Raw genomic sequence first — 17,365 nt, 5'->3', positions numbered from 1 at the left:
GCTTTGCAACTTCATTTGGAAAAAGTATGCATATCTTACTAGCCTATAATTTCTGGAATTTATGTAAATAGAGGCATCTCCTTACTGGTAAACAAGGTACAAATTAATTTCTTTTGTACTGATTCAGATGTGTATATTCTATTTACTCCTCAGGCAGAGAATGAATTTACCCTGTATGTATGAACAATGCAAGCGTTTGCTGATGGTTACTAATGAGTTAGCACGTCTTCAAGTTTCATACGAGGAATATCTCTGCATGAAAACCTTGCTGCTTCTCTCTACAAGTACGTGAACATTGGTGATTCCTCTTTTTTTAAAAACACACAACCAAAACCACTTTTTAAAGAGTTCTCCTTCAACACTGATCTGGGAACTGAATTTAGAACTCTCAGGTCCACTTTATTAGAGAGTTCTGTGGCCACCACATTTTGTCAGTCTTGGGTCAGCATTTGTGTACCTCATAAATGATAGTCCAAAAAGCATGTTAAAATTATTTTGAAATTAACAATTTGTCACAATATCTATTGGACCAAACCGATTTTGCCACCAGAAGTAACTAAAATGTTCAATTCTTAAACTGGTTCAAGCTTTGTGGTAGCTGGAGAGCTGATGAAAGTTTGCACATAAATGCTTGGACAAGGAAGCTCTGTTCAGACTTAAGTCGACTCTGATAATAGGTATGAGTCTCTGGTATGTTCAAAGCCCAGTAGTGTCCTGTGGAGGAGAAATTTGCAGAAGCTTTTTCAGTAGAAGGGAGTTTTATTTTTCTAGGTACACTAGAAGAATAAGCAGAATCAATAGCCATTTATTTCTTCCTGGAAATACCACCATTTGGAGACACGGTTGATGGATGAATCCAGGAAACATTAATCTCCATGGTGCAAAATCTTACAACCATACTATGTCTATGGACAAGGTCACTTAGAATTTCCTATAATTTGAGAGGTTTGTGCACAAGAGTGGGTACTGGTTTTCCTTGTGCTACATGCTGTCTTAGACTACAAAACCAAAACGGCCTTTTAATGGTGTTATTCACAATACTTATTTTATGCAGAAACTCTGAACTCTCTGCAATTGTCTGCATAAATATCCGCAATTTAAAACCATGATTCTAACTTCTCGTCTTGGTTTACGGTAAATAGAAACATCCTGTTGTAGGACGCTTACAAACTCAGGTAATCTAAAAACTAATCTCCATATTTCAGTTCCTAAGGAGGGCTTGAGGAGTCAGGCTCTGTTTGATGAAATTCGTATGACCTACATCAAAGAACTGGGGAAAGCTATAGTGAAGAGAGAGGGAAACTCGAGCCAGAACTGGCAGCGATTTTATCAACTGACAAAACTTTTGGACTCCATGCATGATGTAAGTTTTGCTTCCATACATTGATTCTGTGCAATTTGAGGATAGTACCAATGTGGATGAAACCTGGCCAATGAAAAAGCCATCTAGGCACAGCTTTCCTGATTGTAAAGCTAAGGTTCTTCAGAAAGGTACCTTTCTGGACTCCCACTGCCCCTTCTAGGCCATTGATTGTAAAGTATTCCAGTAAGTAGGGATGCAGGCAAAGAAGACATTAGTGCGTCCCCCACAGGGCCCCTTCCACCAACTGCCCTGTGGGAAGGATCCTGATGGCATTTTATATGTCAGTATTTCATTGTGGATTTTTATAACAAGAGTTTTACTCATAAACAGCTTTGAAATCTGATTTAAGCCAGCATTCTTTTATCAGTTTTAATTTGTGCTGTGATATATTTAACGTCTTGCAGCATTTTATATATGCTACACTGTATTGATAATTCAGGCTCCCTTTAAGAAATTATTCTCTTATCATTTGCAGGTGGTTGAGAATCTTCTAAGCTTTTGCTTCCAAACGTTTTTGGATAAATCCATGAGTATTGAATTTCCAGAAATGTTGGCAGAAATCATCAGCAATCAGTTACCAAAATATTCAAATGGGAATATCAAGAAACTCCTATTTCATCAGAAGTGACTGCCTTAATACAGAAATAATGCCTTAAGGAAAAAAAAGTCAATTATAGCTTCTTTTTTACAAACTAAAAGACTTGTTAATTTTGTCCTTGCAACTATATTGGGTGTTCTTGTTTTTGTTTTGTAATTATGCACTACATGTGGTTTACAGAGGGCCAAGACCTAGGTTTCAGAAGCAGATGCCTCAAACTGAATGATTACAGGAAGAAGGAAATATGATTTGGGATTTTCCCTCCAGAAACACCATCATATTCACAGGATAGGATATACCAAAACAGCAGTGTCAAGTTCAGAATCTACATTGTCAACATTCTGCTAGGAATTTCTGCAGTTGGCTGGATAAAATTTTCTAGGTTTTTGTTTTGGTATAGATTTTTTGTATAGTTAAGGTAGCATTTTGATTTATGCATGTAACATGAAGAAAGTTTACAACTGTATATCGGAAAAGGGAAGTTGTGCCTTTTATAGCTATTACTGTCTGGTTTTAGCAATTTCCTTTAACTTTATATACAGTGAACTAAGCTTGCTCATTTTTTCTTACATAATTTTTGTAAAACGTCAAGATGCCTATTGTACAGCTGTTTTTTTAAAGTGGGGCAGCTCATAGCTTAATGACCTCTAGATATTAATCTTTTAAGTATACTCATGTGAATATAGGTTGACTTTTCTAACCTGATCAAGACTGTCATAGTCACCTTTTAGATGTCACCTTTTAAATTTGGCCTATAAAAATCAGCTTTCTTCAGTGGCGGGGGTGGGGTGGGAGGGATTGAAATGTAATCCAAATCTAACCTGAACACTGGACATGCATACTTTTGATATTGGTCAAAGATTCTGTGAGCTACTTGCAAACTAGCTCTGTCTTAAACAGGTTTGTCAACAGAAACTTTTTTTTTTAAAACAAAGCATACTAGATATTTACATTTAATGTGATAGCCATAATTGTAAGATTCTTGGGCTGGATTGACAGTAAAAACATCAGTCTTGACTGCCCATCAGGAAACCTTCAGGAAAATATGCATAATTGTTTAAAAGTTTACTTCTACATGGAAAAATTAACTTTTTCCATACTCAGTCTATTGCCATATGAGTGTGTACTTCTGTGTGCATCAGTGTATATTATATATACAGTGGCCACAATCCAGAGCAACTGTCATAACGCAGAACAAAACTGATGTGCACCAAAATTGGCATGTCTGCTGTTCTCCTTGGACATAACTAAGAAGTAGCAAAACCTGTGCTTTTTTAAAATTATTTGGAGGACAATATTGATGATCAGTTCATCTTTTTTTCCCACAAGTGCAAAGCTGTGCAATTGCCTCCTTGGGTTTCTCAGAATTGTTGGATTACAGCCAGTGTTGCCATTCCAGAGAATCTGCTCCCTCCAACCTAAGATGTGATTGGCACTGCCGCTTCTTATAACCTATGGGGAAGGGGTTGGAGGATGGCAAGGCTGCCTTACGAGATGATAGTACTGCAGCTCATGCCTCACCAGTGCAGTAGTGCCCCGAGTCCTGAACACACACACCCAAGCCTACCTTTGCAACAGCTTTTTGAACCCCAGTAAAGCAGAACAATAAGTAGAAAGAAGCCAGTTTCTGCTTGTGGATCACTCCCTGGATTGGGCAAAATCTTGACTCTATTTTAGGTTGATGGTTCATTTCTGTTGACTTCAATAGTCAGGAACTCTATATGTGTATATACGTACACGTATACATACTTTATATAAACACATATACATAAATATCATTGAATTACAAAAATAAATGTAATTATGCCCAGTATATATTATGTTTAGTATTATAATGATTCTTAAAAGATTTTACTTCAAGTAAGATTTTTACCTTTATGCAGAAAATAAAATAGACCAAACTACAGAAAGAAACAACTCTTTTCTGGAAAATAAAAACCCTAAACTTGTGTTCTTACACACCCATTTTCACTTCATTTGTCACCCAAACAATCCTATCTTGTTTCCTGGAGAACACGAAAATTCCGCTACTGATTTAGTGGTGTAGACTAGAGCTTTGTCTCTGTACGTCTCCCAACCCTTCTGCATCAAACTACTAGTGTGCCATAAAAACAACCACCATATAAGTCTTGTGAATTTACAACCATGTAAGTCTTGTGAATTTTTCCTTGTCATCATTGATTTATATTTTAAAACAATTTGCAAGCTGTAGTAGCCTATCCTCTGAGCACCTTAGGAATTCTCAGAAAATTGTAAATGCTACGCCACTCAAAAGAAAGAAAGAAAAAATATTTTTGTTCAAAGTGGCCTGGATATTTCTGTAAAAAGAAATTAATGGGGGTTTAATTACTTAACAGGAGTTAACAATCAAATGTAATATGATGCTACTAATATTTTTTTAGTTATATTTTCAAATAGATATCATTTGGTAGAGTTTGAAAAGGAAGGAAGGGCTACTACAGCTTTAAAAGCAATTTATCAAATTATTGTAAAATAGCTTGTATAGTGTATCATAAGAATGGTTTTTAGATGACAGATTGCTTTATCATGACATGTGATATATTTTTTCTAGGGGTCACAAATGTGTTAAATGGTAACCCATACAAATTGTGGTTTGTCTGGAAGTATTAATCCTGGCAGCATTGTTCTGAAGTATCTAAAGAGGTACTCTAGTTTTACTTGGTGTGTTTCTATTGTTTGTTTGTTTTTATCCTTTCCTTTTGCTTTCCTTTTTGTTTTAAAGGCACTTACCCATATTCGGTGGGAGTTCCTCGGGCTGAAACCTAAATCCATTAGTCCGCTGTAAGAAAAACACGGGAGCTGGAGGTTGAATTTAATTGCCCAGCCCGTGCGCTTGGTCCCCTCACATTCCAGGACTAAACCTGCAGCAGATGTGCAGGTTTATTTGACCCTTCCCCCTATCCCACCCCCCAAAAAATAAAGTAGTGTGTTCGTATGTCCACACTTCTCTATGTATGGGGTTACTTTCACATATAGCCTCACAGAGCACCGCAAAACAGTGAGACAAATTTGGCAGTTAAAATGCATACAGGTACCAGCAATATGTAAATAATAGAGCATAGGTTGTTCACCATCTACTAAATACATTTCTAATTATTCAACAAAAATGCTCCTGGTAAAATAGGAGTTTTTACCTGAACTATCTGTTTTTAAATCTTTTTTTTAAAAAAACAACACCAACAACAAACGTTAAGCTCATAAATGGAAATCCCCAGCTACTTTCAAGTAAAATACTACCTTTTAATAACAGTAATCATTCTTTTTGATCTCTGTGCAGTCCCACAATTGGGTGCTGCACCTATGCATAGCATCTTGAGAACCTTACAGAGCTTTTGTCAAGTAACTCATCCTCTGGTGCTGCGAGCCTCTTTGCAATTATCTGGGGAGGGGAGGGGAGGGGAGGGGAGGGGGGATAGGGCAAGCACCACCTCCTTGAGAATGTGCTGCCTGCGTTTCTCTCTGTGAACTTTTCCACAGGAGCACCAGCTCCCTGGCTAGGGCTCTGGAAGGTTCTAAACATGTTCTGCATAGAATACAGTTGTGTTATGCACAGATGACCACTCAAAGGATACCAGAAACAGGTAAGAAACCTGTCTCTCTTCTTGAATAAGCTCTTTAAAGTATGTATGTTTTAACAGTTAATCTAAGCTTCAGAGAGTATTTTAACATTAGTTTGCAAACCATTGGGATGAAAACGTGTATTCTGCCTGATTTTAGTTAATGCTAAGAGACTCAAGTATTTGGTTTCAAAAAGGTTCCTGAAAAGATAAATCATGACACCCTGTCTTTATTTCAAAGGAAAATTTGGAAAGTTGAACTTGGGAACTGATGTGTAGTAAACATTTTAGTCCAAGTTTAAGGAAGCTAGCACTGCATCCATGGACAAATGTATGTGTGGTGGTTTACCTATACAAGTGAGGTATACAGAAATCAATATTATGACTATGTGCAAACAAGTACTTCAGCGGTGGAAAAGAGGCTCTAATTCTTTTGATTTCATGTATTTTTGCTCAGTTTTTGGACTTTGATTTCACTTTTTAAAAATGCTGATTCTGGAAAAGATCTTTCAATTTAAATGTGCTGTTAAGAATATAAGTACAAGCCATTTAAAGTACGTAAGCATCAGCAAAAGGTATGTTGTTTCTTGTCTGGCTAGTCTTTTTCATGCTGGGGAAAATCAGCACTTCAAATAAAGCAGGGAATATTCTGACTTCTGTCTCTTCAGTGCCTTGCCACAACATGCTAACAGAAATAAGATGGGTAGCCCCAGATATGCATGCTGTATGTTAGAATTGCACTTGGAAACTAATAGGAATGGCCTTTCATAGGATATGTTAGGGCATGCAAGCGGAGAGAGGAAATTTTATCACTTATACACCACTAAAGTAACTGAGAGCCTTAGCCTTAAGCCTGAGCACATTTACTTCGAAGTAAGTCCTATAAAATCTTTGGGACTGACTTCCAGGCAAATGTGCTTAGGATTGGTTTGCCAATCTTGCCAGCCGTACCGTATTAAACCAAAAATGCAGCATTGAGTTTCCTTGAAAACAGCAGAGGCTGAGAAAGTGCGCACAACTGGGGGAACAAGTGCCAGCCTACCTTTAGAAACACAGCCACTTAACTTGACAGAATAACAGCGTATTAGGAACAGAGGTGGGAAGAAAGCAGATGGTGGAGAACTGAGAACCGAGGCTAGTCCCATTTACCATATTCATATACGCACATCATGTGGAGCGATTACAAATATGCAGGCTCACAAGATAGGATAGCACATCTTCATTTTGTTCAGCATGCAGAAACTCAGTGGGGCCTTAATTCTTCAACCTAGTGTGTATTCCGATGCTGATTATGCAAAGAACTTAACCCTTCTACACTTGCAAAGAATGAGTTAAATGCTGTCAGGCAGAACCCGTTTTAGTTTTTTTTTTTTTTAAAGTACTATTTACAAAACCATATTAAATGTACAGGTGGATGGTAGCTGGTGGGATGGGGAGGTCTGTAATTTCTACAGCTCTTAACATCTTCTTTGAGAGATGCACACCCCCCCCCCCGCTCCAACAGAAAAGCTGGGTCCAGAGCTACAGGTGTGTCTGCAGACAGTGTCTTCTGTTGACAAGTAGTGTTATATACTTTAGTGCCAAAGTAAAGTGAAAATAAATCCAAAGACGTTCTTCCGCTTCGTCGAGCAGAAGCCCGAGAACTTTTATAGAACCTACCTGACATACTGTTACACAAATGCTTTCCCTGGTGCTGTGTAAGCTTTTGGACATAAGAGTTAAAATTTTAAAATTAACTTGGGTAGTTAATGCCTCCTTAGCTTTACTGTTGCATCAGCACTAAGTTGCTGTTGTGGTGCTTACACAAAGCTTTCATCACAGTGGGGCTGTTTATGCCCTGCATGACATGTCAGCGAATCCTTTTGGAACACCCATAGAAACATGGGGTGGTATTTTGACATCACAGAACAATAGGCTCCCATGATTTTCAGCAAATGAAATCGATGTCAGGGGAGGGGAAAACCTTTTGCATGTTTTGACAAGCCCATGGGGCCAGTTCTGGCCCCTCAAGTGTAGGAGGGTTGAGACATCTGAGGAATGGGTGGCAAGGCCCTGGCGTTTTGAACCCACTGCAAGATAAAGTATGTGCTTAAGTACTTTGTGGAAAGGGACCAGAGTCTCCAGCCTCTTTCAGAATTGAGCCTCATCCACCACTGCCTGGTCAATATTAAAACCAATTGGGCACAATTGCCCTGAATGTACACACATTTTTATGCTACTGCTGTCAATGTAGGAACCGTACTTTCAAGCCTCATATTATTGGAAAACACTGAAGGGCCCTTTTTGAGGCTTTTGTTTGCTGGTAAAAAGGCTGCGTGTGTGAAAATAGCCTCCTTTCGCCCCAACCCCCCAAAACCATACAAGCCCAGGCTTAATAGCACGGATTCAGTAGTGTGTCAACGTTCTATTTTGTATATTATACAAAAGATATATAATGGGGACAAATCCTATATTATGCTGGTGTATGGCATTATTAAAAAGCTTTTTTTGTTATTTTTATCACAGTAATTTTAAACAGTGTAAAAAAAAATTAAAACAAGTGACTCCTGTTTAAAAATAAAAAGTTGTAGTTTTTTATTCATGCCGAATAACTCTGTAGTAACCATGTCTTTTCACCTACACAGTGAAATGTTGGATTGTAAAATCTTGTGTGGAACTGTTGAGCATTTATTTTTCATTTTAAATTTTGCTGTTCTATTAAATTCAAAGCCACACGTCTGTACAGAAGTTGCAGTAAATGTAAGCCATTTACAGCAATGCTGAATAATGGACAAAATGACATAATAAAAACCTGCTTTTCCATTACATGTTCAAATACCCTTTGAAGTAGGGTTTTTCGTTTTGTTTTGTTTCTTGTACAGTGCGTTGCAGATGGAGGTTCAGCCTTCTATTAACCTACAAAAATTAAGGCTGCAATCCTATAAACATTTACCTGGGAGTCTGTGTGTGGTTGCGTTAGAGTACTGTCAGTGAAAATAATACAAACAGAAGCATGCCAAAAACTTGACTGAAAATTTATTTTTATCTTGCACACGAAACCCCTCCACCATCTTCTCCCCACCTCCCCGCTCCGAATTATCAGGGTGGTGACAGATTCTTGGAATTTCCAAGAGGGTTGAGGGAACAAGCACGAACAGAACAGTTTTATACCTCCCGAGAGCAGTTAATACCTTTTAAATATGACGGCAGTGACCTGACCCCACCCTTCCTTATCCCAGTGGGGGCAGATGAAGAATCCAGGAATTAAAGACGAGCAACCATTCTGCTTATTCCCCAAATTGAACACAAATAGAGCGCTTTCTGCTCCTGAAATAGCCTCCTGAGAATACAGTAATTCACTAAATGAGGAAGGCATGCAACAGGATTTTAAAAGAAATGTGTGTGTGTGAATGACAGAACCTGAGCTCCGTTGCCAGCTAAGTGAAACAAAACCTCCGGTCAGGGTTAAAGCAGCAGGGTTCACTGCAGAATGAGACAAAGGACTTTCTTGGATAAAATAAAAGCATTAAGTCACAAATGAGAATCTCACTGAAGCCACAGTTTTAAATTAATGGATTGGAACCAAGGCAACCAAAGCTGCTGAAAGACCGTGCTAATGACCTAAGTGAGTTGGCAAAACAACTTAATTTGTTTTAGAAAGAAACAAGTGGACAAATGCAGTTGCGCTTCTAATGAAATAGTTTGGTGAAATCTATAAAACAGTTGCCTTCAACTTTGCTAATGCCGCATTTAAATTGGAGCAGCACCTGCACTGAAATGCATAAAAAGAATGACAAAAATTCTATTAACTTGGGAGATTTGGGGGCTGCAGCCTAAGTCTTGCTTTAGCCTCCACAGAGATCTCTGCAGTGGCTTTCATTTACCTGGGAGTCAGACCCAATGACCTGTAAAGGACAGGCATGAGCAGCAGATTCAGACAGATCCCCCCCAAAAGTGGGAGCACTTTGGACAAATTTCAGGCTTGTCTGAGCTGAAGGGGGATCTCTCCAAAGCACCGGAACTGAAGTTGGGGACCTCTAAAGTGATTCAGGCCAATTCAGATGTTTCAAAATCTATACAAAAGGTGTGCTGGTAAAAATCGCCCTATTAGGCAAACATCATGGTGGTGTGAAGAGGTGACCATCTAGCTCTTTATCAGAATGATTCTACCAGGTCTCTGCAATCCCCATGCTTCGTGGAAATGTTCTTGAAGTGACATATCATCTTGTTCTTGTCTATCCTGTGTTCTTTGCAAGTACTGCTTGTTTTTAAAATGCTGGACATTCAAGTCCATTTGCCCTTGTGCCACATTTCTTCCTCTCAAATCAGCATTATGAGTCGCTTGTGTGACCTTTAGTCCCATTCATCGTTACTTCCTAACCACTACATCCAGCCTCCTGAAATCTTGCTGCTTTCTTTCCTAGAGGCCCCTGCATAATTTTTGCTATTTCCATAAATTCAAAACATTCTGGTTAACCTAGGCCAGGCATAGGCAGACTCGGCCCTCCAGATGTTTTGGGACTACAACTCCGATCATCCCTAGCTAACAGGACCAGTGGTCAGGGATGATGGGAGTTGTAGTCCCAAAACATCTGGAGGGCCGAGTTTGCCTATGCCTGGCCTTGGTGTTTGATGGCTGAAAGACCCTGGGCACCCTGAAATGATGAATTATGATAGTAAAGTAAAGGTAAAGGGACCCCTGACCATTAGGTCCAGTCGTGACCGACTCTGGGGTTGCGGCGCTCATCTCGCTTTACTGGCCAAGGGAGCGGGCGTACAGCTTCCGGGTCATGTGGGCAGCATGACTAAGCTGTTTCTGGCAAACCAGAGCAGCGCATAGAAATGCCGTTTACCTTCCCGCCGGAGCGGTACCTATCTATCTACTTGCACTTTGACGTGCTTTCGAACTGCTAGGTTGGCAGGAGCAGGGACCAAGCAATGGGAGCTCACCTCGTTGCGGGGATTCGAACTGCCGACCTTCTGATCGGCAAGTCCTAGGCTCTGTTGTTTAACCCACAGCGCCACCTGCGTCCCTGTTATAATAGTAGGTGATTGCTTTTATGAGTTTAACTCTTTTTAGAAGTTTTGGTTGTATTGTTTTAGTATCGATATGTTAGCCACCATTGTCTGCTTTGCAGGAAGGGTGGGATATAAACACATTTAACGAATTAAAAATATCTTGCAAGTCTTTAGTGGAAGAGGATATAAGTGGAGGGGCTATTTTTATTGTTAGAATATTTCCTTTTGAATTCTAAATTTCCTTTTAGAATATTTTGGAGTCCCTCCCAGAAAAATCAATCAGGTCAGCTAAAGCACAGTTAGTGATCCTTGAAATATCTGTAAAGCATGCTACAAATTCAAACATCCTGCTGCAATAAGAGGAGTGGTTTCTCAAGACTTAACTAGGCTTTGAGAGGAGGGTGTGTGGAGATGCAAACTGAAGAGCTGACTCATTCCCGGAAAAGACTTCTTGTTGATTATCTAAAACCAGATGGAATGGTTTGAGAGAAGCCCGCTGAGACAGCATTTAAGCCAAACACTAAGAGTACGGTGCTAATGTAACAACATGTGAGCTGTTCCTTCTGCCTAGTATGGTATGTCTAAAAAGCCAAAGACTTGCACCCTGGTAGATGAACCAGACATAATAAATGAACTGCATTCCTCTTCTAAAAACAAGTATAAAATACAAAAAGCTGCCTTCAACCTTCCCCTTTTAAAACAAATTCCATGTACTTGGCCCTCTTATCTGCATTTTGGCACTTTGTCAGGGCTAGTTTTGAAAAACAACAGGTTTTCTGGAATATGGGTCATGAGCATTGTCCGATCTTTAGAATATTTTGACTGGAGATGCAGTCGTTAAACAAAAAATATTTTTGAAATAAGAATTATCCATACATTTTAAAAATATGCTCATTAGGTAATGACAGAGGAAAGCTAGTCAAGCCGTTAATCTATCTCAGTTTGGTCTACACTGACTAGAAGCAGCTCTCAACACTCTCTTGAGTCCTACCTGGAGATGCCAGGAACTGAACCGAGGGCCTTCAGAATACCCTGCAGATGCCCTATCACTAAGCTGCAGCCCTAAATTGAAGCCTCTGTTTGAGGCAAGGCAGAATCTTCATCCAGTCCATGTGTCAATGATCCTAAAAGGCCACACCCTCAGCAACAACAAGCCAGAGTCCAACAAGCTACTCCAGGCAAGCATGACCTGTGTATTCCTTTCCGCTCCCCCTTCCTACACTTCATTTCCTTGCACAGCTGGGGCTGCTACTGAACTTTGACTTTTATTTAAGTTCAAATCCTCTTACAAAAAAAAAAAAAAGGAAAAAAAAAAGACTTCTTAGCTGTAAACTAAGGACAACAAATAAGCTCATCAGTACTTCTTCGGTTACATTTTCCACCAGGCTCAGCTTGTTTAGAGATGGAAGGGAGGCCGCCTGCTGGAAGAAAGGGCATCCCAAGCCCTGCTCTTTCATCCCACTCTTTGGAGGAGTTGGGTCCTGAATTTTGCAGTGGTGGAAAGCAACTGAAGGCCGATTAAATTATGACGCAATCTGTCAGCTCCATTTTGAGTACAGCAACTAATGCCATGCTAAATAAATATTCAATAATTAGCCCTTGATAAGGCAGTGGGCTCCATGGTTCTTTTATTATTTGGGGAAAGAAGTCGTTTTTGCCAATGTGTTCACTGTGCCCTAAAACTCACATCTTCCCTGATTATTGGCCATGATGGCTTGGGTAAGATGGGAGAGCTGCAGGTTCACCATTACTGCCTTAAAAGCCTCCACCCAGACATTCCTATTAGCACATTAATAACCAGCAGCCATTGGGAGCCAGATTATATTGCTTCATCTCTTCCCCAAGGTCTCCCCACTCTGCTAATCTTTCTGTGCAATGTGGGGAGGGAGTGGAACAACTTGCCTCGTGAACTCTCACATCACATGAAGCCTTATTGCACCACCACCATCCCCTAGAAACCTCTGGAAGTGAGGAACAAACTCCATGTGAAGCAAATGTAGCTATTCTAAGCCATGCTATAGTACACCAGCAGTATGCAGATGTTGCTACGCAGAATCTATTTCAGTTGTGGCTGGGCTACACTTTATGTCTGTCCAACAGACACACACAACTAAATACTAATTAAAAGGTTATCACAATTCTTGGAAAGCACATGTTTATGTATTAAAACCAGTCATGTTGATTGAATTCATGGAAGAACCTATGATAAGACCAGTGAACAGAGAGGTTCATTAAGCAGTAAATTCCTAGCCTTCTTGGATGAAATAAAACCAGCCATTATGAGAACGAGATCTGATGCCAGGAGTGAGCTGTGCTTTGACAGGCAACAGAATGCAATTTCAGCAAAATTCAGGGTGACTAACCTATGGGCTGCCATGTTATTGAACTCCAGCTCATTGGCCATTGATCAAGGAGGTTGTGGGCTGTAGTCCAATAATACCTGGTGGGTAAGGAGTCACCCTGGGGTTGATAGAACTTCTACTGGATCTGACAAGATAAAAATTATGGACACTTTGAAATTTGAGAAAGGCAATTATCAAGCAGTAGATAGGATTGGAGTGGTGTTATTTTATAAGACTAGCCACCAGCCAGAATCTCTATTGCCAATATGTGGGTGATTTGCATGCTTTATTAGCAAAGCAAAAGCCACAACACGGATGATCATTATTCACTGACTGCATGTGTGAAGGACCTATCACAAATTGATATTTCAATATAGAAATTCTGTATCATCATCTGAGAAAGATCTCACATTTAGCTGAGCATTGGCTGACCAACTGATGTACAGGTGCCTTGTTGTGTACATACACTTTCTTTACATATAATGTATATATAATGACCAACCCTTTTCCTTTCGTCTGCTGTACCAGATTTGAACACTAGTAAACCTGAATAATTTTAAAGCTGGTGAGCTGGACTCCATGCCCAGGGTCCCTAACTAGTCGATTTACATTGCCTCTGTAATAATCAGGGAAAAGTCAGGTACAGCAGTGCCACTGCAGTGCCAGCCACAAAGCTCTCTTTGCAGGTACTTGGGCCTTAGGCATAATGTATCATCACACCTAGGAACAATTTACTATGAAATATAACTTAAGTAACAATGGATTTGCATGGGTATTTTAAGATATCTATCTTTTCCAGTATAAACCTAGTCTTCAGGACTATGCCTTGTAACAGGCTAGACACCACAAGTAACATGGGTGGGGTGGAAAGTAACTGGTTTTTTCTTTCTTTCTTTCTTTCTTTCTTTCTTTCTTTCTTTTTCTTTCTTTCTTTTTCTTTTTTTTCTTTTCTTTTTTTTTTTTTTGGTAAAAAGCTTGTCCTCCCCTCCTCTTCTTTCACAGTTCTCAGAAAAAGCGCTTCATGAAACCTGAGCAGTTAGGAGTTGTGGTCTCATTATTTATTTTATTCCATTTGTGAACCACTTCCTTTGGAACATCTAAAAGTGATTAGCAACAATATTGTTATGAGTTGTAGGTGCCACGGTTTGTGGTGCCAGATTCCCCTACATTACTGGGTCTGATAGATAATGTAATTATGTTTGGGGTGTTAACATTGCCTGCCAGACACTGGATTTAGCAAAGTGTTAAAATACAGGCCAAATCAATTTCCGATGTTCACGAGATCGCCTGAGAGATAGGCTATTAACAGACAACAAATACAGGGAAGATGGGCCATCAGCAAAGTCTTTTTGCTAGCCAGCAAATGGATGGAGTCCGTCTCTGAACTCTGAGAGACAAAGCAGAGTGGAGAGTTTTAGGATTACAGTTTGGAATGATGTGGGCTGGAGGAAAATGGTGGCAATCTTTAAAACACAGCAAGCTTGAAAAGAGATTCAGACAGCAATGGCAGATTTCTGTTTGGACCCAAGAAGAAGCAAGAACTTCTTGGGAGTGTTAATGCTGTGAACACCACCATCGTAGGCTCAGATTGTATATGTGTGTAAACAAAACCATGTATCAGAAAGACCCTACAGTCTCCACTGTGCCTTATTTTCCAAAAGGAAACAGACCTGGGTAAAGACCCAGAACCCCCTGGAGATTGGGGGTGGCATGTTATCCAGCATGCCACAGCTCAGGCCTAAAATTGTAGTTGCTCCAAAACGAAATATAGGGACCCTTGTGAATTGCACCAAGCAGGTAGTGGTGCAGCTTGGACAGACAGATCAGATTGTGGGCCTGTGTCTGTGCCAACAAACTGTCTAGTTGTGCCACCACAGCCCACGCTAGTTGCGCAATTTGTGGTGCATGTGGCGCAGGATGCTCTCTGCCAGGTCATGGATAAATCGCTACGCACAGCTCACTTTAGCCAGGCTTGCTTTCACCACCTCCTGCTTCCATGGCTGGGAACTCAGGAAAAATGAGGGGCTGCCCCAGTGAATTGCACTCAATGACAGGGGAGTCTAGGGGTGCTACAGTGGTGCAGAATAAGCCCAAGATGGTGCCACTCATGCTTCTTCCCAGTAATCCTATGCCTGAGGAACTCAGCAACAAAAACAGACCGCTGAATGAGCACATGGGTTCTGCGCCCATTTTTTATGGCACATTATTAACAGCGAGCATAATAAGCTGCAAATGGGCATATTTAAAACATTTACAATATTTAACAAATAATCAAATGAAGAAGTAAGCACATTATTCTTCCATTTCTATATACAGTTGAATATATCTACAGGGTTTTGCAGAAGACTGGATGACCTAGCACTACAAAAATGCTCAAAAGAGATGTACTCACTAGTTCAGGGAATGTGTTCTTTCTTGGAATTACTTCAGATAACCAATATTGACAATTCTAGAAGAGAGGGTCATGGTGCCTCAGACCCAGAGGCTTAGGGGAGAGGGAGGGAGAAAGAGATTTAAAAGAATCCTATCTCTTTAGAAACCAGCCTTGAAGCTTGAGCATTTCTGGCATGTTTTTTGCATTCGGGAATTCACAACTTGGAGATATAAATGTGTGTTCTTATACATCACTGGATCACATCCAAAATATAAATTTTAAGTATTCACATGGACACACATATCACACGCTTGGGTGTGATTTTTTAAAACCAGTATTTCTGAATTATTATTAGCAGCTGGTTAGTGAAGAGCATTATTATTCTGGACTTTGTGTGGGTTCCTGCCAAAGAAACTGTGCGTTACACAGAAGCAGGGCCAGCTCAAGACATTTGGGCCCCTGAGGCCAACCACAAAATGGCGTCCCCCATCTGCCAGGGAAGAAGGGGCAGTGAAAATCAGGGACAAGGAGGAATAAAGACCTACATTTGGAACAAGGGGTGGGAATCAAACCAACCCTACCCAATGGCTGAAGTGGGAATCAAAGGCTGTTGTGGGGTGGGTGCAGACCCCAGGAGACGCCAGAAAACTCTTTCTATTTCCTCCCTGGGGGTAAAAGGAGACTAGCAGCACTTCGCCAAGAGGCCACTGTAGGAAGTGACATGCTGGGGGGGGGGCGGCTTCCAAGGATGTGGCAGATCCAGCCTCCAAGGTGTGCACCACACCGCACCACAGCTGTTGCTGCCACTGTGGCAGCAGCAGTGGGCAATGCATTCCTTAGAGGCTGGTCTGCTGTCCTTGTGGATCCTGCTTGTCTGAGGCAGTTGCCTCACCATGCCTCATGGGTGGGCCAACCCTGCACAGAAGTAATCCCTACTTAATTCCATGGGGACTGCTTCATGTTATAGACAGGATTGAAGCATACAGTTACATCTAAAGGTGCCACACAGAGCTGTTAACAAGGACCCTATAAATTATGGAACTACGGGAAAATACTATTTCTCATTTGTACTATTCTCTGCACTCTCCTATTTTTTTTGCAAGAGCATTTTAAGTTTACCAAACTGTTTTAGTAGTTTTGGCCTCACAACAACCCATGATGCCTGCTACTAACTACTAGACTCTGGGCAAGCTCAGCCCGCAAGGCTAATGGTCAGATGATGGGAGTTTGGATTCAAAAACATCTGTAGAACACCACTTTGGCTACTTCTATACTAGAGGGTGCTGATGAATGAATCATAAATTATTTCTTTGACTCTTATTATCATCTTCATAACTGGTGTAGAATGTGTTGTTACAATAAAGTCATGATCCGGGTCAAAACTATATTCTAAGTATTGAGTAGTTCTTTCCTACAGCATATTTTCACTCAATTTCAAAGTTTGCTATCTAAAAATTCAGAGGGAATAAAAACAGCTGCACATCCACATTTATATGTTCGTGATTTATATATTAGATGCGTATGTGTGTGCATTTTAACGATATAGATATGGGTTAAGTCATAATGGAATCACTAGCAACATTGTTCAGCAGCACAATTTTTTCCCTTATCCAGCGTTTGGCATTTGATGTGTTGCCAATTCGTATAGAAAGCCAGTGGAATTTAATCATGCAAGGGGGAAAACCTCTCCAAGGTTGAAGAATGAAGCACAGCAACGGGGGAAAGATAGCCAGTATGTTTAAAGGCCAATTGCAAGCAACAGATTGGAAATAAATGGAGATTCCTAACTTTTACATAATAACATTCTCATTTCCTTTAGGTGCTGAACTGCATAATGTTCACACCAATGGTTTTTTTTACTTGACCTCATAATTTCTTATTAATGCTGTACAATGCACAGTGGGCATTAACTACCATGCTACAAGTTGTCCACTGGGATCATTTGATCATATTTTAACCTATTTTTAAAACAATGTTATTGGTTCACGAGAGCCAGGCAAGGCCTTCACTTCTTCACTGGCCTGATACTTACAGCAGCAAAAGAATGTCACCAGGCCTTGTTGAGCCTTGTGGCAGTATTAGAGTGATGGAAGAGTCAACTGCCCCTTCTTC

The 17,365-nt window shown here is 40.3% G+C and overlaps 1 protein-coding gene across 3 annotated transcripts in view; it reads left to right on the top strand.

Annotated features, from left to right (window-relative positions):
- The window catches only part of NR3C1 (nuclear receptor subfamily 3 group C member 1), a 51,662-nt gene extending 43,308 nt beyond the window's left edge, over positions 1–8,354 (top strand). For all 3 annotated transcript variants that reach the window (XM_083427086.1, XM_083427085.1, XM_083427087.1), the window contains 3 exons: positions 154–284; positions 1,206–1,363; positions 1,839–8,354. In XM_083427086.1, the coding sequence (XP_083283212.1) occupies positions 154–284; positions 1,206–1,363; positions 1,839–1,991 (442 nt within the window). In that variant the 3' untranslated portion in view covers positions 1,992–8,354. The remainder of the gene's footprint in view (positions 1–153; positions 285–1,205; positions 1,364–1,838) is intronic.
- The last annotated feature ends 9,011 nt before the right edge of the window (positions 8,355–17,365 follow it).

This window comes from Podarcis tiliguerta, assembly GCF_965153285.1.
Source record: "Podarcis tiliguerta genome assembly, chromosome: 2".
Taxonomy (NCBI): Eukaryota; Metazoa; Chordata; class Lepidosauria; order Squamata; family Lacertidae; genus Podarcis; species Podarcis tiliguerta.
The sequence above is the reverse complement of the archived record's forward strand: the minus strand, read 5'-3'. Positions and strand labels throughout refer to the sequence as shown.